The sequence below is a fragment of the Symphodus melops genome, assembly GCF_947650265.1.
Source record: "Symphodus melops genome assembly, chromosome: 6".
Lineage (NCBI taxonomy): Eukaryota > Metazoa > Chordata > Actinopteri > Labriformes > Labridae > Symphodus > Symphodus melops.
In genome coordinates this window covers 14,369,532-14,391,858 of record NC_136696.1, presented here as the reverse complement: position 1 = coordinate 14,391,858, position 22,327 = coordinate 14,369,532, and the positions used below count along the sequence as shown (strand labels likewise).

General features: G+C 38.6%; 2 protein-coding genes across 3 annotated transcripts; one reads left to right on the top strand and one right to left on the bottom strand.

Annotated features, from left to right (window-relative positions):
• The first annotated feature begins 700 nt into the window (after nt 1–700).
• On the top strand, nt 701–13,200 carry LOC306826124 (uncharacterized protein). The gene is made up of 20 exons (XM_079347249.1): nt 701–931; nt 2,492–2,653; nt 2,751–2,866; nt 3,883–3,991; nt 4,344–4,460; nt 4,549–4,610; nt 5,981–6,133; nt 6,915–7,106; nt 7,213–7,312; nt 7,392–7,533; nt 7,919–8,102; nt 8,374–8,473; nt 9,829–9,962; nt 10,056–10,087; nt 10,165–10,277; nt 10,382–10,527; nt 10,616–10,710; nt 10,792–10,870; nt 10,970–11,078; nt 11,938–13,200. Exons 1-20 carry the CDS (start codon nt 865–867, stop codon nt 12,009–12,011), a joined length of 2,286 nt encoding a protein of 761 aa, XP_079203375.1. The 5' UTR covers nt 701–864; the 3' UTR covers nt 12,012–13,200.
• A 1,169-nt stretch (nt 13,201–14,369) lies between these two features.
• LOC306826125 (kelch domain-containing protein 10-like) lies at nt 14,370–20,441 on the bottom strand. 2 transcript variants are annotated; one of them, XM_079347250.1, is made up of 10 exons: nt 20,163–20,441; nt 19,275–19,367; nt 18,511–18,774; nt 16,165–16,319; nt 15,886–16,034; nt 15,708–15,792; nt 15,541–15,607; nt 15,408–15,455; nt 15,192–15,331; nt 14,370–14,645 (listed from the first exon to the last, which is right to left on the bottom strand). In XM_079347250.1, exons 1-10 carry the CDS (start codon nt 20,242–20,244, stop codon nt 14,436–14,438), a joined length of 1,293 nt encoding a protein of 430 aa, XP_079203376.1. In that variant the 5' UTR covers nt 20,245–20,441; the 3' UTR covers nt 14,370–14,435. The 2 variants fall into 2 exon arrangements, with proteins under 2 accessions (XP_079203376.1, XP_079203377.1); XM_079347251.1 differs by having other exon boundaries at nt 18,511–18,732; nt 20,163–20,440.
• Nucleotides 20,442–22,327: the final 1,886 nt, after the last annotated feature.

The following is a 22,327-nucleotide window of genomic DNA, read 5'->3' as shown; positions in this document are numbered from 1 at the left end:
TACATTAATAAAACCTAAATGTGCAAAAAGTACAAAGTTAAATAAAATGGAGTATAAAACAAAATTAGAAGAAAAAGCAAGTAAAGCGAGTTAAAAACTATTCAGTAAAATCTGCTGTAAATTGTCATGGTAAAATCCAGGTACACGTGGAAAAATACTCTATCACGTTTCACAGGAAAACAATAATTAAAAAAAACAAGAGGAACAAATACCTTAGCTCTCATTGAAATTTGAGCTGAATTAAACTTAAAGTATCTCAACAACTTTTAGAAAAATACATCTTTCTGTCAAGTGTTGTAATTCAATTTTTATTTCATTCTCATTTCAAACGTTTTCGGAAATACGCGTTCGTTTTCCTACTCTTTGGGCACGCCAATCATCCGTACCGTAAATCCTTGTACGAATGCGCATCGTATTTCGGTATGCAGCTGGCTTGACCGGGGTTTTGAAAATGACGGTTCAATTGACCGCAGTGAATAACTGAGCAAGCTGCGCTGAATAGGTTTGCAGGTCCTTGCTCAATAAAACAAGAATACATTGAAAGCGTTAATGTTATACAACATGAACTACTCAAGTGGGGTGTGTGTGTGTATGGGCGTGAGTACTTTTACATGTTAATTAGTATTATTTCTTTGCTCCTCATGTTATTCGTTTAGACGGTTGACGGTAATCCACTGTAGTTTTCACCTGAAGCAACTCTACCTCGGTTGCCTACATTTCCCACAATTCCAAAGACTCTAAATCGCCGTAAATCAGTGCGTCTTTTTTTCTCGAAGCAGAGCGACGGCAGCGTCTGTTCACTGTGGTTATAAGCGGGTCAGACCGGTTGACATAAGACTTAACGGAGAAGTGTTATTTTAGAAAATGTCTGCAATATCTACACACAACTCTGATTCAAGTCGCAGGAGGAGGCTGACTGAACACACACAAGGTGAGCGGGCGAAGCTCTGATTTTATCCTGAAGTAACATAATAAATAACTTTATTTGTCACACATCGAATCTGTCTGTCTGTCTGTCTTCTCTTGTCCCTCTAATAAATCCGTTATCTTAAAGGGTTGTCCTTATGTATAGACATACCACGGTCCAATGTGTGAATAGTGATGTAATTGTGATGAGACGTGCAGCTGTAGACAGCGGTGCAGCCTGAGAGACGGTCACGTCGTAGTCATTACGATACTACGCACGTGGGGGTGTGTGCGCGTGTTTCTGTTAGTGCCCGTGTGTGTGTGTGTGTGTGTGCGCGCGCGCGTCTGTAGCCCCTCTGACTGACTGTACCTACAGTGCTCATGATGTTGTTTGCTACTAATTTGCATACATCCTGTTGGCCCTCTTATCCAATAGGGCTGCAGATGTATTGATTTTATTTTTGACCAATCTGTGTGGTTATGTTATAAAGTATAAACGTAAAGAAAAATCATCAACGGCAATCAAAGAGACAGGCCTACTTTTTTTACAGTTGTAGAAGCCAACATCAGATCCTCAAATCGAAGAACATTTTTCTGCTTGTTCTGCATATTCACTTTTCATAGTTATATTACTTGATTAGCCCGCTTATTGAAAATGAATTAATGAATTCCGTACTTCCAGACTGGTGGTCACTTCATGTCAGCAGCATATCTAATTATTAAGTTACAGATTGATTTATTTTTTATCGTAGCAAAACTGAAAGAGGAAGCAAAATGAGACACCTTAAGTGTGTGTCTGTCCTGTTTAGGACAGTTAAAAAGGGGAAGTCACGTTTGCTCTGTAATGCCAGTGATTTGTCTTTTATTCATTTAACAAGCCCGTGTGTTGTGAGAGAAAAATCCTGAAAATAGATCAATAACCCCAGTAGACAATCTACTTCTTACTTACTGGCTGTCATGCTCCTGACTTCCCTGCAAGGAAAAATACAGCAGCTATCTGTTTGTCTGTCTGTCCCTGACAATCTGATCAAACTAGACAGACAGAAACACTTATATCCTCTAAAGGGGAAATTTGACTTTCAGTTCATTTATACACACATCTACACAAAAGTGCCTGTAGTTACTTCCCTGAGTAACTGTGAAAAGTTTGCAGTTTATTGCTTGTATCTTGTACAACAGTATTGTGAATGCTGTGTGGGTAAGTCTTAGCAGTACGGTGTAGTTTACATGAACTGCAGTGCAGACACAGACTTTGTGTAGCTGACACAGACCAGGATAGAGTTGGTGCGGGACACGTGGACACTCTTCTCAAGACAGAGACTCGTCTAAGGGACAGCCTAGATAACCACATTGTTTTTATCATCATTCACACATAAACCTGAAATGTTTGCTGGTCATAGCTTCTAAGATGTAAGAAACAATTTCTTCTGACGATTTCTTTTGTAATGTTTAATGAATAATCTTTACATGTTAGACTTATGGTTGGCTGACTGACATCACTAATCATGGTGACAAATATTTCAACTATTTACCTTTGACTACATAAAGCTTTTATTTTACAAGTCTGACCTTTTTTTTGTTGCAGATCCTCCATGGCAGCATGATCCCTGGAATGGTCACCATTATGAATCGAGCCATGAGGGACTGAGTGGAGGTCAACTTAATTCAACAGACACTTTTCCGTCATTTTCACATCACTCCGTGTGTCCTGCTCTGTGCTCAACTAAATGCATATCAGCACATTCATGTGAGTACTGTGTACAAACTTATTTAGATTATTATATAAAAAGCAGTTAAGACCTTTGTGAATCATTTATGTGTTCTGTTCCCCCTGGATGTACAAGCCACCGTATGTCCGAGCCACCATACCTGTGATGACGGTTGGGTGGAGATCCAAAGTAAGAGAATCATAAGAGCAGAGAACGAAGTGGAAGCAAACAAACTGGTTAACAACTACAGGGTAAGAAGTCTGAAGGCACATTTGAACTTAAAGGCAGTGTTGCTTGTAGGAGCAATCTAGCAACTAAAAAAATCCCACTGCAGGAAATCTGATACCATTTCCAACTCGTGGTGAATTAAAGATGCTTGTCCATCTTTGATTATTTATTTGTTAACAGTGATACATGGACACCACCAAAAAGACGGATGTATGCTCAGTAAAACACAAACTATCACGACAGGAGCCCAAAAGGTTGAAAAACTGTAGTTTTCCCTATTTCCTTGCCACTTCTCACCTGTGTTCACCTTTTCTCTCTACCTGTGACCTTAATTATCACCCATGCCCAGGTGCGTAAGTGACCTGGCAGTGGACGCAGTGTTTACGTGCACTCTACCAGCCTTACCACACACACAAACATCAAATTAGCGACAACATTGCTAATTTTCGAATAACCAGCTAGATTTAAAGTAGCTTTCCCTCAGTGCTCGGTCTACATCCACCCCCTCCCCCCTGTGCTCCCTTAAAAGCCACTCCCCTCCCTTACATGAAGAAGTCTACCTCAACTTGTCACGTGCATTGTGTAGAAACGACATTGTCTCACTCAGCCAGAAGTAAATACGAAACTAATATAATACATGTTAAAAAAAAAGTGAGTATTTTATTAATCACAACGACCAACGACAAAGTCGCAGTATAAACCCTGTCATCAGTGACGCGCTTTGAGTGTGGGTTAGTGCACGCAAGGGATAGAGAAAGAAAATGAGCAGGCAGACAGGGGGCCATTATTGGTTCATCAGATTGGTACCTTGTGGCAGACATTGGTTGAAGTTTTTACAGGCTTACAGCTGCTAAAGATGACAGGTTTTCTTTGTTTCTTTTTCAGAGCACATGAATCCTGTCAGGACGTTAAGACAATTTCAACCAAAATCTTAAAACGTGTATCTGGAGGAAATGATTTAATCTGCTTTAAAACAGATCAAAAGGCGATCACAGCAAGCAGAGCTGTTAATGCCTTGAACTTTGTGCCTATGTGTCAGTTTGGTTTCAGAAAATGGAAAAGCCATGTGACCGAACGCCCATTTGAAGACAGGTCGGAGGTGGTGAAAGAGCTCTACTCTGAACTGAACGTCATTAAACCATATACAGGTACAGTTTTATAGTTCTCATTTAGCGTGTAAGGTGTTTCGTTCTTTATAACTTAGTGGAGCTGTTAGAGTCTTACGATGTATAAGGCGGCTTTACAGCAGTGCTGTTTAGCAGGAAGCTCTTTTGGTTGGTATTCTCTGTCAGGACAAGAACAAGAGTTATGGAGATAATTAGAGACACAGCATAAAAGCCCATGCTTGGACAAGAGCAAATCTCTGGCGCAGTGTTGTCAACATCTCAATTTTAATCTTGCTACATTGTGTTTCTTTGTTGAGATAATGCTGTACCTGTAGTTTCAAGAGCAATGAAACCGAGATCTTATATTCAAATTTCTGTTGGTCTTCTTTGTTAGGTCATCTCATCACATGTGGAAATATAACATATCTATTTCTCTTCGGTTGGTGGGTCTCCCTGGCATATTTCCTGGTTAGCATGCTTATGTTCATCACTGTCATTGGGCTACCCTATGGTAAGTGATCCAGTCACCTGAGATGTATGATGATGTGTATTATTGATCAGTTATAGTCTCATTCGTTTGTTTTTCCAACACTCTTCAGGCAGGCTGTGCTTGAAGTTGTCCTGCTATTTCCTGTGGCCATTTGGCAAGTCCATCCACGAGGTACTTTTTGGGTTCAGTTATTGCTTGGGATCTCCCCCTGTCATCTCTTTTCCTTTTGTATACTAAAGAGGAGGAAACACAATCACAGCCAGTCCATGAGTTTCTTTGTTATCCCTCAGTGTAAAAAAGTAATTTAGATATACTATTTTAGTTTATTGAATACTTTTGAAGACATTTTATGATTGTGTCTTATGTTAGCCTGTCAGTCTTAATCTCTACCAAACTAATAACAAAAGAAGCTTTAGGTGATTTCATAAATTAGCATTAAATAATGGGAGTTGCTTTCGTCATGCTTAAAACTTGCTGATGTTTGTATGACATGTCACCTGGTGTTTCCTTCGTTTCCATGTAGACGCTCAAACAAATGAAATACACATTAACCTTTAATGACTGAACATATTTCTCTGGGTTTGTACATTGTTGAAACATTTGGAAAAGTCAACGACATCATTTTTAAGATACAGTGTTTAAGTTAGTTGTAAATGAATATCATTGACTCACTTGTTCCTTTATAAGGTGCAAAGTAGTCCAGAAAGAAACACACTCAGTAACATTTGCAACAGCTTAATAACAGCAATAACAGTGATGACAGAGCTGGGGGTACTTTGTGGTTTAATTGACAAGTTATATACATAAGGAGTATCATTAAGGTTGAATTTTGTACTACACTGATAAATTGCTTCTATTAGGTTATTTGCCCTGTTTGTTTTTCTAGGTTACTTGATGTCAGGTTTATTTGCTACGACACTGTTTTAATGCAGCCAGAGGAAGCTGATGCTAGCTATCAGCTACCCGTATATTTAAAGTTTGAATTTATTGTTGCATTTGTTTTGTATTTATGAGGGACATGTTACAAACACAGTAAATGTAAAACATGAAGATCAGCAGAAAGATGTTAAAGTTAAAGCTATTATGCATTCTGTTTTTTTGCAGTTCATTCGACTTGGAGATTGTCGTACAACAGTTTCTGGAGTTTGATCCTGACAATTTTCTGAAAACAGTTTTATTTGTGTTTTTTCTTTCATCAAGACAAGTGGATTTTTTCCCCCTTGAATTACATGACTTTCTATAATGACCCACAATAAGACACAGTTAAGGTCTGTCAGGAACAGTTTTCAATCCTGAACTTTTTAGCCTTTGCACCCCATCACATCTTGGACGTTTGTATGTGAAGACATTGATCATCTGACCTAATTTAGTTTTGGAAACCTGATTGGGAGCATTGCAGCAGAGAAAAAATTATCTTAAACAAACAGTTACACATTGAAGCTGTCGTTTACTGTATGCTTTCATTGAGTTTCTTTTTTGTGTAGTTAAACAATTTGAATTGTTCATAATCGATTAAATTATCTGCTTGTCTTTTTATCCAGATTGGAAATACATTGAGGAGATGTTGTGAGCAGACTCCTGACTGTGACTGTAACATAGAGGAGACGGATGATAACTCACCAGTTCTGCTACCTTCACCCACAGAGATGCCAGTCCCAGAGTTTTCCGGACTGCCTCAGAGAACTCCCTACTGGGTAAAACACAAAAACATAATACAGTAATTTGGGAATTATCCCACAACTTCAGTGTTTGCTGGGGTGTACTGGATGAGCACTGTCTCTAATTTACTGACATTGTTAAAATAAAACCCAAAGGAACTGCATGACAGAGACAATAAATAAAGCCCTGTGCTTTTTTTTTTTTTTTTTCTCGATACAAAAAGGCAACATAGTGCACTTTTCTTGTGAGAATGCCTTAATATGGACATACTGTAAGCACTACAAAGGCATTTGATTTGAGCCTGTTATAAAAAAAACGTTTTTTGTAATTTACGGCAAAGTATGTCACCCATCTAATAACCTTTCGACATCTGATTCTACTGATGGACTTATGCTTCCCCCTTTATCAAATGAGTGTCCACACTATGTAGCGAGATGATCCATTTGAATGAGTAAATGAGTAAATCTTTATAAGGCTTGAAGAAGAATCACCTTGACTTGTAAATGTCAGACATATACATTTCACTTTTTAGCAAACCTTCTCAGACAACAGACAGTTGGCTCCAATCCCAAAATAGCCTTACTCTGCTGCTGTTAGATATTGACCCACGAATGATAGATTGATTTGCACCAAACTAAAAACACATCCTCTACAATTATTACAAATGATCAGCTGTCCCTAGTTATTTCTTATTCTGTGCAAATAGGATTAAACACAAGACAAGACATAGGCACCTTTTTATATATATTATTGAAAAATGTGTGTTTGTAAAAAAAATCAATCATGCATTTTATTGAGTTGCATTCTTTTTTTTAGCATCGTTTCTCAACATACATGTGGCTGCTGCTTGGTTATCTTCCCCTTGTGGTCGTCCACTCTCTGGCTTGCTTCCTCTCCTGGATCCTTGTCTTCACTATCCCTGTGTCCAAGATGAATGCTCGCACCCTCCGTGTTATTCTCCTCTTGCCTCCTGAGGATGTCTCGGTCTCTTCATGCTCACAGAGGAAGGTGAGGGAGAGATTGAATGCTCATCATGCACACCACATAAAGGCAAAAAAAATCACTTAGGTTTTAATAGGTTTATAAAAAAACAATGTTTTTGTCTTAACTCAAGCATCAAGGCTGTGAGACCAGAGCTCTGCTGTGCTGCTACCATGCTGCAAACTGGTACTACTACAAGTTCACTGTTGATGGCATCAATGTGTTTGCTGTCAGTATCCTTTAATATTTCATGTGTCGTCTTTCTGTTTATTTGTAAGACAAAGCTGTTACCATCTTTGACCTCCATGTCAGACCTTCTACCTTTAGTCATAGTTGCCATGGTAATTGGATATATTGACAGAGAAAACCAGTATGCCAGCTCTGATGTCAAGTTTGCCATAGCCATCTGCTCCATCATTCCTCTGTCCTATTATATTGGAATGGGCATTGCTAGGTAAGCTGTTTTTAGTGTTCCTGAGTGTTTATCAGCTCAAAAAAAATATTCAGCATTATTATTGACTAATGATTATACATAATTATTTTCAATGTGTACAGCTGGCTGCAAAAACAGACTTTTTACATTCTTGATGATTGATACCGTTGACTGTTAAAATACTGCAGATTTTTTTCATCAAATAAAACGTGTATACACGTGTAGGAAAAGATCCGCAAAGAGATTGGACATTCCACTTGGGAGCCAAAATCAATACAAACCAAAAGTTCCTCATATTGATTTTAAAAATCACATGTAAAGTGCTTTGGTAAAAGGAATAGAATTTATAGTGTACAAAAAAGTCAAAGGAGTCACTGATTTTCTTGCCTATTGGTGTCACTTGCAGTATCTCAGCACAGAGTAACTTTGCTGTGGGTGCCGTGGTGAACGCAAGCTTCGGCTCCATCACTGAGCTGACTTTTTACATCACAGCCCTGCTCAGAGGTCACCGGGCAGGAAACCCATGTCTGCAGGAGGTAGTGAAAGCAGCGCTGACTGGCACGCTGCTCGGATGCATCCTCTTCATCCCTGTAAGCCAAACTGCATTTATTTTAAAATCTACAGCGTTCAACAGCGAGTTTTGAACCATGAAAAATGAGGCGGTTTTAACTTACCCATGCCTTCTTAAACTTGTCCGTTTGTTCCCCCATCAAACTATATTATTTCATTGTTTACAACTAATAAGGATTTCAAAGAGATCATTGAGTCAGTTGCATCACTGTGGTGACAAAAGTCACAGTGAAATCCATAACACCTATCCAGTATTCACAACAAGAATGGGGCTCTGTGTGTTTTCTTCAGGGTATCTGCATGATCATCGGAGGGCTGAGACACAGTGAGCAAACATTCAACAGTCGATCTACTGGAGTGAGCTCTGCTTTACTTTTCATCTCTGTAGGAGGCAAGTTGTTTTTAAATACATATTTTGTGTATGACATTTTCCAGATTTTCTTTTTATACATTCAAATTAGGAAACCAGTTTTTTGTTTCTTATCAGCGTTTTGAGATCAGAACCAAGTAGCAACCTTTTGCTGTTAAAAAAATCAAGCCAAGAGGGAAGTGCAGGAGGTTGCAGTTTCTAAACCTAGAGGGTCCACTCGAAGCTGGCTTCAAAGCCAAGGAATCCACAATAACCCTCATGTAAAAATGTTTTTTACAACAGAAATAAACATGCTTACAGTGTGGTTGAAAAATAGATTTGGTATAAATGGCTTTATTGGTAAAAACATCACAAGAGGGCAAATTCTTATAATTCACATTTTATTTGAAATTACATTATAGCTAAAAGCTCGTCTACTTTTTCATAGTTGTGTCTGGGACGTGGTTGAGTTGAATGCCAGGCTGGTACATTGTAGGTAACCAAGGAACATTATGGGAATATTAATGAAATGATATTTGAAAATACTGTAGCCTACTCCCTTAGCCTTGGAGAGCAAAGGGAGAGAGAAACAAGTACTTCAACATACATACACTCAGTCTAGTCTATACCTGTTGGTATTAAATAAGCAAATAAAAACAAATCTACAATCAGCATCTGAAATATTAACCAGCTGTTTAAAGACTTCTTAATAAAACATAGACATGTATTTCCTAGCCTGCCAAATCGAAGCCAAACCAAACAGGTAGATTGCACGTGTATTCATGAATCAGGATATGGCTAGGTCACTCAGTTTAGCCCCTATGGGTTTTTAGCAGAAAAAAAGGATTTCCCCCTCACCACATTGGGACACTTCTAAAACTCTTTTCTTATCGAGAGAAGTTCACTTAAAACTGTTTGACAGAATCATTAATCTGTGGAGCTTCTTTGTTTGTAAAACTTCCCAGCTGAAAGTAGTCTCAGTGTAAAGGCGTAGTGATTTCTTCAACTTGGGCATGTGTCATTTTTGAGTCCCTTATCTGATTTCTGTAATACAGCCATGCTGTAAACCACTAATAAATTCAACAGGGTGTGTTTGCCACCACTGCGCAGTATTTTCCTGGGGACAGTCAGTTCTGTACTGATTAAAGTAAAGCACGTGGGGGCACCTCCTCACTCAAAAATAAAAAAAAGTCCAGAAATAAAGTAAATCATGTGAATGTTGTCTCTGACTGTCATTGCATTGAAAACATTGCTGTTCTAAGAAGCTGGCTCATTATTTTTATTTCATTAGGCATTCAAAAGGAATTGTTTCTGGAAAAAAAAAAAAGGGATATGATTGTGCCGAAAATTCTCAATTACCGACACACATAACTAATCCTCCTGAATGTCACTGGCAGGTGTGTTCGCGCCGACACTGTTTTCCAAGGCGTATGGCAATCTGGTGTGTGATGCCTGCACTAACTCATCCCAAGGAAACGGCACAAGCAACAGCAGCGGACCATTTGTCTGCCACAACTGTCACTATGATCTGGTCAGCAGCATAAGCCACATAGAAAACAAACCTGATTTAATTTACAGATCATACACTGTATAATGTATTGTGCGAATTGTGTTTCCTCAACAGAACAATGGCACATTGTTTGAGAACCATGTCCAGTAAGTTATGATTTCAATGTTCTGTTATTCATACGTTCACTGTAGTATCTTAAGTTAATTTTTTTTATTGTTGTTAGACCGCTGGTGTACACAGTGTGTGCTCTCTTACCAGCCGCCTACATCATTGGTCTGATTTTCACCCTGAAGACGCACTCCCACATTTATAACATTCAAGTTGGAGAAAGACAGGGTAGGAGTCTTCCTCTCATGCCTCATAATCTAACACTCACATCGAGCGTGACCTTCTCTAAGGCTTTTATGATTACCACCCATTCGCTTGTTTTTTGTGTGCAGAGACCAGCGACCACGGAGCAGTGGTTCACTGGTCACGCTGGAGGTCCCTGGTCATCCTCATCATGGCCACTGTCCTCACATCTGCATGTGCAGATCTTGCCACAGAGCACATTCAGCCTATACTCAACCAGCCCAACATCTCTCAGGTCAGCAGGCTCATCTGAGTTTGTTCAGGAAGATTTAATTTGAATGTTTCCTCCGAGAGTGTTAATGTTTTGTCTGATTTGTCTGCAGTATTTTATTGGAGTGACAATTCTTGCTATGGTTCCTGAAATCCCAGAGATAGTAAATGGGATCCAGTTTGCTCTCCAAAACAACATCAGTCTGAGGTAAGTCCTATCGTTATTTAGAAAAGTTTATTGGAGAATTGATTCAGGGCTCTCTTTTCTAAATGATTTGTCAATTCGCAGCTTGGAGGTGGGCAGCTGTATTGCAGTTCAGGTCTGCATGCTCCAGATTCCAATTCTGGTGTTATTTAACTCCTTTTATGTGAGACCTTCTTCTTTACCTTTTTCATTCATTCTCAAACTATTAAGTGAGCACTGATTTATAACTTCTGTCATCAAACACTGCTTGTGTATATCATAGGATGTGGGCTTTGTGCTGATATTCAGTGACCTCCACCTGTGGGCCAGCATCTTCAGCGTGATTCTTGTCAACTACATCTTCATGGACGGCAAGTGTGATTATTTTCAGGGTAAGACTGTGTTTTTATATTTCATTTAAATTTGGAAAATATACATAGTTTGCTAAAAAACCTTCAAAATGATATCTTCAAAATTATGAAGAGACCTCTGTAAATCTCCATCCTTGTGAAATAAATCAAATCTCAAGGAACAGAGGGTTAGCATAGTGCTCCAACAATGAGGTGCAGACACATTGTTGTAAACGTGTAAAAAAAATAAAAATAATTATATATATATAATAATTATATAATTATAATTATATATATATATATATATATATATATTTTTTTTTTTTATTTAACCAGGTTATTAACTTATTGAGATCAAGTTCTCTTTCACAAGGTGACCTGGCCAAGAGGGCAGCAGCACACGTCATGAAGTTTACAAACAATAAGTTAAGAAAAAAACAATTACAATGAGCAGATCAGTTTAACCACCGTCTGCCAGGAGGCACCGATATGATGAACCAATAACGCCTCCCTGTCCCCCAGCTCATTCTCTATCCCATGCATGCACGAGCCCACACACAGTGTTTCACAGATGACCGAGTTAGTATAGTATACTGCGAGTTTGTCGTTTGCTGTTGTGAGTAGTAAAATAGCCTATATTCTTATGTAATATGTTATAGTTTACTTCTTGCTGAATGATTTAAGCACCGAGTTGAGGTCCGCTTCAGGTGCACCGGTGCTCGTGCATGTAAGTGAGTGACTTTAGAGGGAGCGCAGAAGGGAGGGGGTGGGTGTGGACGGAGCACAGAGTGAATGCAACCGTCAAAGTCATGCTGGTTTTCAAAAATGACAAACCTTGCCTTTAAGAAGTGAAAGACTTGTTCATGTTTTATGTTCCTCCTCCCCTTGTTTTTTGTATCAGGTACAGCACTTGTGATCAACTACTTTATTCTTCTGGCTCTGTACTTCTACGCTCCGTCTCCAGCAGGCTGCTGACTGCAGGACTGACACTTTTCAGCTCAAGTCACTTTTTGAAGTCTGCAGGACATTATGTGGAAATGTTGAGATTGTATCCTGAGAGGAAGTGAAACCTGACACAGGCTTTATGAAGTTTTATTCTTTTACCGTTTGCTAAAATGTACTTTTTACACATTTAAAATGTTACTTTATATTAATGTTAGGTACTTTTGTTGACTGCAAAAGTATTTCACTCCTTCAGCTCCAGCTATACAGTTTTTAGGCAGATGTGTCTTACTGTGGCTCCTGATTGTCTTTGTAACATGCGGTCAAAGAAAGCAAAGCAGTATTACGGAATTGAATATAATGATGTAACAGTTCTGCTCTAATTGTATTTTGTTCAAAGTAGAGTTGCAATAACTATTTTTTATACTTTTAACCATAAAATGTGAAAATATTACAGTAGACAAATATGATGATTTGAAACCTTATAGCATCAAGAGATTGGACAAGTAGCATGCTGGCTTTGCTGTGCAAAACAATAATATACACCAGTTTGAAAAACGGGCTGCCTGTGTTTTTATTGTTTGGACAGACAGGAATTACAAAACATAAAACGTACATTATAGCCATAACTGCCTTTGAGGAGACATTGACCTTTTTCTCCCACGAGTTTATATTGAGTCGCATGCACATCATACAGACATGCAAAAGACAGCATTTCACTTACACATCAAAAATGATGCAAATATAAACAAATCCATCTTCAGCAAGGCAGAACATTGATCAAGTCCAGGCATGTGCTGAAGCACACTTCTCAATAAGATATCCATAATAGTTTTAAGATACAGTCAGTTTAGTAGTGTGCCATAAGTTACAGTGAATGTGTGGCATGAAATGCTGCAGACACCTTAAATTCTAATTCAAGATAGAAGTCACCTTAAAAAAGGCAATCATGTGACTTGCCATGAGCAGCTGGGAGTATTAATGCAGGTTTTAAGTTTTACAGTGCACAGTGACCAAACATCTTGACATAATTATATCTGGTTTGACAAAAATGGCTGTGTTGACATCTTGGAAAGCTGAGTGTTTTCAGAGCCCTGCAGACTGAGTCTGGTCACAGTATTCAACATCCTGAGTACCACAAACATACTCTACCTGGTTCAAAGTTAACTAAGTCCTATACCAACTGTTAAGTACCACAGCTCTACAGCAATCTTCAAAAGAGGGAGAACAAAAAAAAAAAAGGTTAAAAAAAAATCTAATAGAATAAAGTGAATAATGTTATGCAATAAAAGACGTCAAATAAGCAAATAAAACGTTTTGCTACAATTTAAAAGTTTTGTTATAAAATCAAACAGGGTAACAAATGTCTCTAAACGTATAAGCACTACACCCTAATAAGACTGAACAAAGACGTTTAACCACTAAAGGCTTAAGTGTAAAGAACCAGGTAGATCACAGTAGAAGACAAATCAAAACCTTAAAAAAAAACAAAAAAAAAACATTTACAATGTTTGTCAGTTTGGAAATTGAGAAGGCACTAAATGAGGAAATAAAAAGTCTCTAGGATCACTGTGAAGCTACAGGTGTATAGATTAATCTCTGACATGTTAAGCTTCATTTTTTTAAAAATAGGAGGCACAAGAAGATTCACAGTGATGCCATAGTGAATGTGTTTTGGATCATAAGGCCAAATCACACCAATCGGGGGAGTCGAACTGAACCGCTAGGTCAAAACAGGGCTTTATATCATTTTAAAATTTGACCTAATGAAGAAAATGTAATTAAAGACTAAATTATTATCTTTTAGTGATTGACCTAATGCGACTGTTAAGAGGTTTCACAGTTCAATGGTGTGCACACTTGAGCAGCAGAGTGCCTCTTTAGAGAACATAGTTATTTTTTAAGCACTGTTTAAATGTTTCGATCCATCGGCCGTATCTCACAGTCAACTTAGCAGCAGTTGTCTGAGCATGCATTACGTTTGACAGAAACAGGAAATCTGATTTGGGATTTTAAAAGGAGGCCAATATACAAGCGGAAGCAACATTCAGTTTGCTTTTCAAGAAGTGTTTTATCATTTAACTGTTCCCACCCCACTCATTTCTGACAGTTCTATGTTGAAAAGAAAAGAAAAAAACAAGACAAAAATGCACTATAGTGCAAAACATCGGAAACTTCTGAAGTATTTGGAGAAAATCAGCAGAGTGTAACGGCTTCTGACGGATGTGAGCAAAGTCAACTCTGACACGCTCCCATACAGAGACTCATCAAACCATGGATTTAAAATACAAATAAAAAAAAAACATTTACAAAAGACTAACGTAAAAAGGCTTTAAAAACGTAATCACTCTTAATCAGCTGACATCATCAGACCTTTTTTGTCCTGCTGGAGAACCTTCTCACAGGGTTTGTTTTAGTGCCAGTGCTGCTCACGTGTGGCTTCCTTCAGTCCTCCGTCTATTTGAGCCGCTGTATCAACGTGTGCGTCAGTCCCAGGCTGAGCAGCTGAAGGGTGGACAGCTGGGCTACATGAGGAAAGGTTTTCAGCAGTTTCTCCCAGGTCAGTTCCAGAAGGCTTGGCACTGTCAACCACACTTTGTACAAAGATCCAGTCCTCCTGTTCCCAGACATGTTCACCACGCCGCCATGGACGTACATACAGCCAGCCTGAGGGCAACAGCAGCAGAAATCGGACAATTTAACAATTCGTTGATTAATTGATTTGTCAAAACTAAGTCAATCACTTTTTATTGAACTCTCAACTATGTTATGAACAACAAACGAGTGCCAACGTTACTTTTCATGGAGGTTGTTAATACAGATAGTTGATGAACATTTGTACTGGTACATCTGTCTTAGTGCTCGTTCTCATTGAACTTCTAAATATTTTAAATAATATGGGCACCTTTACACATTCCTTGAAACACGCTCAACATGGTTGTTTTGAGTTTGAAAAAAAAGGTTGAACATCAAGACTGTGACATTTTCTTCAGGCGTTTTTTCCCCCCCTTTCTAGAAGATGCCGATTTCTTCACAAAAACTTTTGAGTCTCCTCTTTTGATTACATACAATATTTCCGTTAGGCCATTTTCTTCATGTGCTTAATGTCTTTTTCTGATAGCAAGATAAACCTTTAAACAATCTTAAACCTCTTTTATACCCTCAGCTGGTGTTACATACGCATTGAGGCATGTCTTCCTTGGTTTTACTGACCGGTGTGACAGCAGCACAGTGAAAGTATGCAGGTTCTGGCATGACAGCAGGCAGCTTGGTCCATTGGAAAGTCTGTAGGTTGATCTTCCACAGGTCGGACAGGATCATTTCTCCATTATAACCCCCACATAGAAACACCTCTGCAGGGAGGAACAACAAGATACAGTTTAAAAAAATAAATCACATCGTATGCTCATGTCGTGTGAAAATACTCACCATCTTTGACCTGCACACAGCTGTGACAACGGCGAGCAGCAGGAAATCCTGTTGTAATAAAGAGACCAATTTAAAGTGAAATCAGTTACATACATTTTAAATAGTACAGACAGGAAAATCACGAATAACAAACCTATTTTTTCATGAGGCTTGGTGACTATTTCCTCCCAGTAGTTGGTTTCTAAATTATATGCGTGAATCTGATGAAGACAAATAAAATGTTAGATTGACGAAGTGAAGAAGAAAGACCTTTTTTTTTTTTTTTTTGTCAAATCTCGTCTTTGTGCACGTTCCTCCAACCTTGTCAAGGGAATATGACGTCCATGAAGTCCCACCTCCTAAAATATATATTCTCTGTCCGTCATGAGCCAGTTCATGTCTGTACCTGTAATGCCAAGCAATCATTTTCAGTATACTTCAGTGAAGATTTACAACAGATCACACTTTCTGCAGTTGTTCACATCGTCTGATGTCTGACCTCTCCTCAGGTAGATCTGAGGGTGCATTGTTGGGTTTGAGGTGGGTCCACTCCCTGGTGGTCAGGTCTAACCTGTGCAGGTCGGTGCTGTAAAGGTAACCTGTTGTCCCTCCAAACACATAGAGGTAGCCGTTTATGATGACCATCGCCTGGAAACAGTTGACAGATGAAATGTTAATAAAAGAAAAAAACATTGTTGGAGGAGATCAAAGCAGTTTAAGAGGACATTTCAAGACTTCAGCTTGTTTTAAACCTGTTCTAGAGACAGGAGCCGTTTACCTGGCCATAGATCTTGTTTGGTTTCTTCCCCCTGCAGTTGAGCAGATTCCATCGTTTGTACTGAACATTGCAAACATGGACGTCATTGCCGTTGCTTTCACCAAATGGAATCCCAGTGCCGCCAAACACAAGCAGGTTGTTGCCGTGTAAAACCGCTGACAGAAAATACAACCAAAACATCAGGATCTAATGCAGTTAAATTACTAACCTATCATTTCAAAAAAAGGTTGGTTCATGAGGTGCCAACTGAAAAGTGGTTAGAAAGCACACGCCTTGTATAAAGGCTAAGCCCTCAAAGCAGAGGTCAATTACCCACTCTCTCCCATCCATATTCCACTTTATCAATAAAAAGGCATGAAAAGCCTACAAAATAATATTTTAAGAAAAAAAAAAAACAGCTAGTTTAAGTCACACTGAAATATTTCACTTCCTTTTAAAAGGGGATTTTTGACCACCAGCAGCACTACAGAGCGATCATTTGATCACACAGGTTGTTTGTTTTACTGCAGTGTGCTTTTAAAAAAAAAAAAAAAAAAAAACGCATAATGCACAGCTTTTCCGTTTGCACAGGGGGGTAGTGAACTAACATTGAAAACATCAGCAGGTGAAAAGGACGGTGATCTCAAGAAAAGGAACAGTAGAGCAGAGAGGGAGAGAATACATAAGAGAAAGTCGCTTCCTCTAAGCTTCAAAGCAACCGACATGTTTAGAAGTGACAGAGCGATAATGAGTGCAACAGAGTGATCCTATGGAGGCAGTGTTTTAACCGGTCATACATTTCTAAGAACTAACAACCGTGCTTTTGTTTTTTGGGTTTTTGTTTACCTTTGGTATAATATGGACAGGTATGTGGAGACAGGTGAGTAAACATTTGTGTTAAACTGAATATGAAGTGTTGAACTGGGGACAGTTTGCAGTGGTGGTTACAGCAGTGGTTCATGTGGACAGATAGACCTGGGCTGGATTTAAACTCCTGGTCTGAATTACTATCCCAGTATGTTCCTTTAACTTCAACTTTATGATTATCCAGAAGCAAATAAGAGCAGCAGCAGGCATCAAGATAGGACAGATTTACAGATAATCCACAGCTCTTTGGAAAACAAAGGTCGTTCAACCACACTGAGCCAGAGGCAGAAACAGTTCAGACAGCACATGAAATTAAATAGAGTCAAATAAAGTGCTGTGCAGCCAGTAAAATAAAAATAGTTACATTGATAAACCAAGCTAAAATAGTTCAGAGAAGAATAAATATTCAGGAATATCATCTCGATATGTAATCTAGCCCACATTAAAAACTAACATAAGAAACACCACATTTAGTCAAGGAAATCGGGACAAAAAGAAGCTGTGGTTTGTTGCAGGTCTTCACTACGATACGCTGCAAATATTTAACCCTTATCCGAAAACAAAACAAGTATTGCAATTTTTTTTACACGGGGATTGTTTGACTTACTTTCTCTTTAAACAAACTAAAACAGCCTAAACGTAGTAAATCACTGCTGAAAATTAAGGGACCGTCATTTGTTTAGGTAAGTGCACGTAAACACAGATTATTTACAGGGTGTCAGACTGCTTCAAAAGAATACATTGAGAAGTGTCCTCGTCAACAAACATTTCTGTTTGTGTTCAGTGTCGTTCACTTAGACCCATCTGGTAAATCTGTGAACTCTGACTAGACTTTCTGCCTCTGTGTTGAGAGCCTCTGCACATAGTGTTATTTTGGAGAAAACTGGAGATGTATTTATTTTATCTGAGATATACATTACTAGTGAACAAATATAAACTGTAAACAAAATAAGGACATCAATAAACAAATAACTAATTGGATCTTGCTATGCAAGACCACATGCAAACCTGCTTTAAGAGCTGTACACACACGAGCATAATTCTGTCTTTCTTCGACGGATTAAGTCTTCATGTGTCGTGCTGTTGCTTCTCTTTATATACGATCCACAAACTCTGTTGACACTAAATACATGGAAGCCTTTTACTGAAACTTGTGAAAAAGTTCAGCAACACTAGGCTTTATTTCATGTTTTGTGGTATGCATGCATGTAGACAGACAGGGTAAACTTGTGATGTCCTAGTGAATCATCTTTGACCATGGTGTAAAAAAATTATATAATTTATCATTTGAGCAAATTTGTAAGCAGATGAATTCTTATGTTAGTGACTAAATGTTTTCTCGACAGATTACAGTGACTAACATTGGAACACTAAATTGTAAATCGTTTTTTTCTGCCTCCACGCGGCTGTATTACCTTTAATTAAGACTTGCAGCTGGTTAAAGATGAGTCAAGTTGGTGTCATTTCAATAAGAATGGAGGCCATTGCAAGATTCCTTACCTGACATGGAGGCCAGCTCCGTGGGCATGTAACCGTCTGTGCGGACCTGCTGCCAGGTCGCCGTGGCAAAATGAAACCGCCAAAGCTCCCTAAAAAGAGGGTAGTCTTCGTTCTCTGAACCACCTGCCTCCTCAAAGTCTGGATTGTAGCCTCCAAATACATACAGGTTGGCGCTGTCTGCAACACAGCGGTGTCCACTGCGGGCGGGGGGTACACAGTGTCCTGTGGGAGGGACACGTTCATGATAGACTACGTTTTCAGTCCCTGATGTTAGTGGAAAAAAATGGAAATTATTTCAGCAAAGAACTTTTTTTATTGTAAAAAAATTCCACACGAAGACGTTGACTATTTTGTTTAAAGCAATCATGGGCCAATGTATGCTACAATTACTGTAAGTGCAAGAGATAAGCCTGGCTGATTGTGACTGTAAAAATATACAGGATTTATTTTACAGACGCAAAATGTCTTAGTAATGAAGCTCATATGGCTCTGGTCTTCTTGAAAGAAAAACTGCCGGTTTGAGAGTAGGTCTTGGTGATCAATTGAAGCAGTAAACAATGGTGTCCAGAGTAAAACATTGCAAAGAATAATGATATTGATTTGTAAATAATAGATCATTTGCCCAGCCCTGTAGTTTTTTTAGCCAAATTAATCAAGCACTGATCTCTGATCTAGAAATGGTTCCCATGATGATGACTGTTTGGCTTTTAATTCATGGTTTATTTCATGTCAGCAGTAGAGGACTGGACATGTACTCTCTGTACCTTCTCTCAGAAACCTGTTGGGAATCCGCAGGTTGGGGCAGGAAGGGGAGAAGATGCGCCGAGCCTGAAGCCATCGCGCTCGCTTCTTGGAGCCTGTTGATCAAACGTCACACAGGAGAGAATAATAGAGTCAAATGATGCACGGCTAATATAATGCATGCATTTCAGAGGTAGGACCAATGCCATTTATTAACCTGCAAGATTTGACCTTTCGTGGAAAACCTCCTTCATAGAAAACAGAATCATGTCGGGAGTTAGTGGTTGAAATATTAATCAATAGAAGAAGAGGGTGCAGTTAATAGACTCCTGTCACATGATTAGTTTTTATTGGCTGAGTTATCAACAGAAGCTTATTGTCATGGGGAAGCTGCATAGTCTTCTCAGTCCGATATCTAGGTCTTTTTTTATTTTATTTTTTCTATGCTTCCATGCATTGTCACTTTCGTGGCACCTGGCTCGTGAATAAGTGGGTCTCTCGACATTACAAACGTGCAGATGATAACTACGAGCAAATAGTCATGAGCAAGCATAGTATGCTCTCTGAACTCATTCAGTCGTGACAAGCTAAAGATGCACAGAGCAAGTTAATGTCTTCAGTTGTGTCACCTCTATTGTGCAAATATTTTGCATACATGTAAGCCTCTGTCAATCAGTCCGTCATGTGAATCCCCTTTGAAAGAAAGACAAAGCATGATAGCTCTTGTAGATGTTTTGTTTCGGCTAGCTTCCGTAGCAGCATTAGCCAGGGTTGGACTGGTTTCTCACTCAGACAAGACTTTTATCCGAGAGTACATAAAGACAACAATGACTTATATCTACCTACATTCAACTGCAAATCACTTTGTCGCACATCTTGTTCCTGCAGGCAGTCTGGTTTTGTTTACAAACCTGAGTCGCGGATTGAGGGCCTCCACGACAGTTTCTCAAACTTATTGAGCTGACTGAAGGTTTCGTCCTTTTCGGCCGACATCTCCACAATTCACCATACACACGGACAGGGTTCACATCCAGACCAGGACCGGCTTTAGTTTGACCACACGTTGTGGCATGGGCCCCGCGAGCTCACACAGTCACACTTAAAATAAAGAAATAATAACAGTAAAGCGTCCACACCTGCTGCGGCTGCTTTCCGCGTCACAGCCAGCTGGCCTGAACTGACCAATCAGAGGAGCAGAGCCCTGCATGACGCTTTCAAGAATCATACGGAGATGTTTACAGCTTTGAAGTACCGCTATGATCATAAGACCATACAAACAAGTGTAGCATGTACAGTATGTACAGTGTTTGCAAGGAACTGGTCAAACATAGAAGAAAAAAAGTCTCATTTATTTAATTAATTAATGAGTCTACAAATGCTCCACTTAACCACACCCAAAGTTACAGGCAAAGGAAAGGCACAGACGTAATACAAAGGAAAATATTATAGGCCTACTAAAAATATTGAAATTAAATAAATAGCGTGTTATAAATACCATACTAAATTAAAGGATCCTTAAGTTTTGATTAATACCGTCTACATGCACAAGACATTTTAAAATGTTTATTCGTTATAGTTGATATTGACATGGTCTAATTATTTTCCTAAAGAATGTAGTCTACTGATCATTTGATTTATAAAAAAAAAATGTCAGTCACATTTCCAATACATTCAAAATCCAAAGATGGTAAACTTACAGTCTCATAAGAAAAAAAAAACATTTTCACAAGTGAGAACATGTAATCAATATTTTTTTTTAATGTTATCCTGATCATGTTTTTATCATGATTGAATATCTTATGATAATTGTATGTTTCATGATTGTTTTCCATCTGATATGAGGGCATACATGCTTCTTACTGTATGTCATTAAAGCACATGAATGTTCAAGTGTAAGGGATATGAGTGGCCATTAGGGATGAGTGAAATATGGATAAATGCACGCATTTGAATTTGCCTTGAAGTTACTTAATCCTCTTCAAGATTAACATAACATGACCTGTTTATCAGTTTGGTGACATTTAACCTGACAAATGACTGATAAACAACACACACATTAATAGCTTGCTTGCAGTGTAAAGCTATGACGGGGGATGCATACAATTACTTTGGATTGACTCCTTTTGACCAAGAGACAACCTTTGACACCAGATTTACAGGGGCAATTTTGCAGATATGCAATAATCTGATTTGAAGCTCACTGGGATAGGATGAAGCAGAAAAACAGATCAGCGTTATACTGTGTGAAAATAAAGAAACAGGTAAGAACTGAAACAAGTTGCAACTGGAAATGGCTAAGCAGATAAGGAAACGATTGGATAAATACAAAATCAGCCTTTTAAGAGTTGATTGCTTACAACCGCAAATACTTTGAATACATTGAAATGTGTTCAATGTTTGTGTGCAATCAATGTAAAATCACGGCATGATTGGTTTTATAGGTTTCACCTTGCTCCTTTACAAATTTACTTTTAAACAGTAACTTCAGTGTATGAAGTGACTAAAATGCAACTCTAAGATGAGACAGAGGCCTGGCACACATGACATTTCAGAGGCCCTGAAGAGGTGCTCAAACAATCAGCCAAGACTGAGTGACAGAGATTAAACAGGAGATTAGTCATAAACTTTTAGTTTTGTTCACATTATGTGATCTTGTGATCTATTTATTAGGAAGGTGGACCTTACCATGAAAGGGACAGTGACTTGAGGAGATTCACTTCATTCACGATATTCTTTCTGCCTCTGCATTAAATAATCCAAATAGTTAAACTACTCAGCAAAATCTTGTTTAAACTTAATGTGCGATAAGCCTATCTATTACAACTATTGAGAACACAATGGTCCACTTCTGAGAAGACTTTATCCGAGCCTGTAAAACAACATTTTGCACACACACAATCAAAGCATTTTAAACACGCTTTGCACAAATCTGTTCTTGTGTGCTGTCTTATTTTGACTACAAACTGACTGGTTAGATTTAAAAAATGTAAAATTAAAAATACAGTCTGTCAACATTTTTATTTATAAATGTTCAACTTCTCAGCAACACCCAACAAATAAAGTGACAAGGGGTACA

Excerpts from the sequence above, each read along its gene's own strand:
- LOC306826124 (XM_079347249.1), top strand. The coding sequence starts at position 865 with ATGTCTGCAATATCTACACACAACTCTGATTCAAGTCGCAGGAGGAGG. Across the intron at positions 7,107-7,212 it reads CTTCATGCTCACAGAGGAAG|CATCAAGGCTGTGAGACCAG; the intron begins GTGAGGGAGAGA and ends TCTTAACTCAAG. Across the intron at positions 7,534-7,918 it reads ATTGGAATGGGCATTGCTAG|TATCTCAGCACAGAGTAACT; the intron begins GTAAGCTGTTTT and ends TGTCACTTGCAG.
- LOC306826125 (XM_079347250.1), bottom strand. The coding sequence starts at position 20,244 with ATGTCGGCCGAAAAGGACGAAACCTTCAGTCAGCTCAATAAGTTTGAG. Across the intron at positions 16,035-16,164 it reads CAAACAAGATCTATGGCCAG|GCGATGGTCATCATAAACGG; the intron begins GTAAACGGCTCC and ends AACTGTTTCCAG. Across the intron at positions 15,456-15,540 it reads CAAGCCTCATGAAAAAATAG|GATTTCCTGCTGCTCGCCGT; the intron begins GTTTGTTATTCG and ends TTATTACAACAG.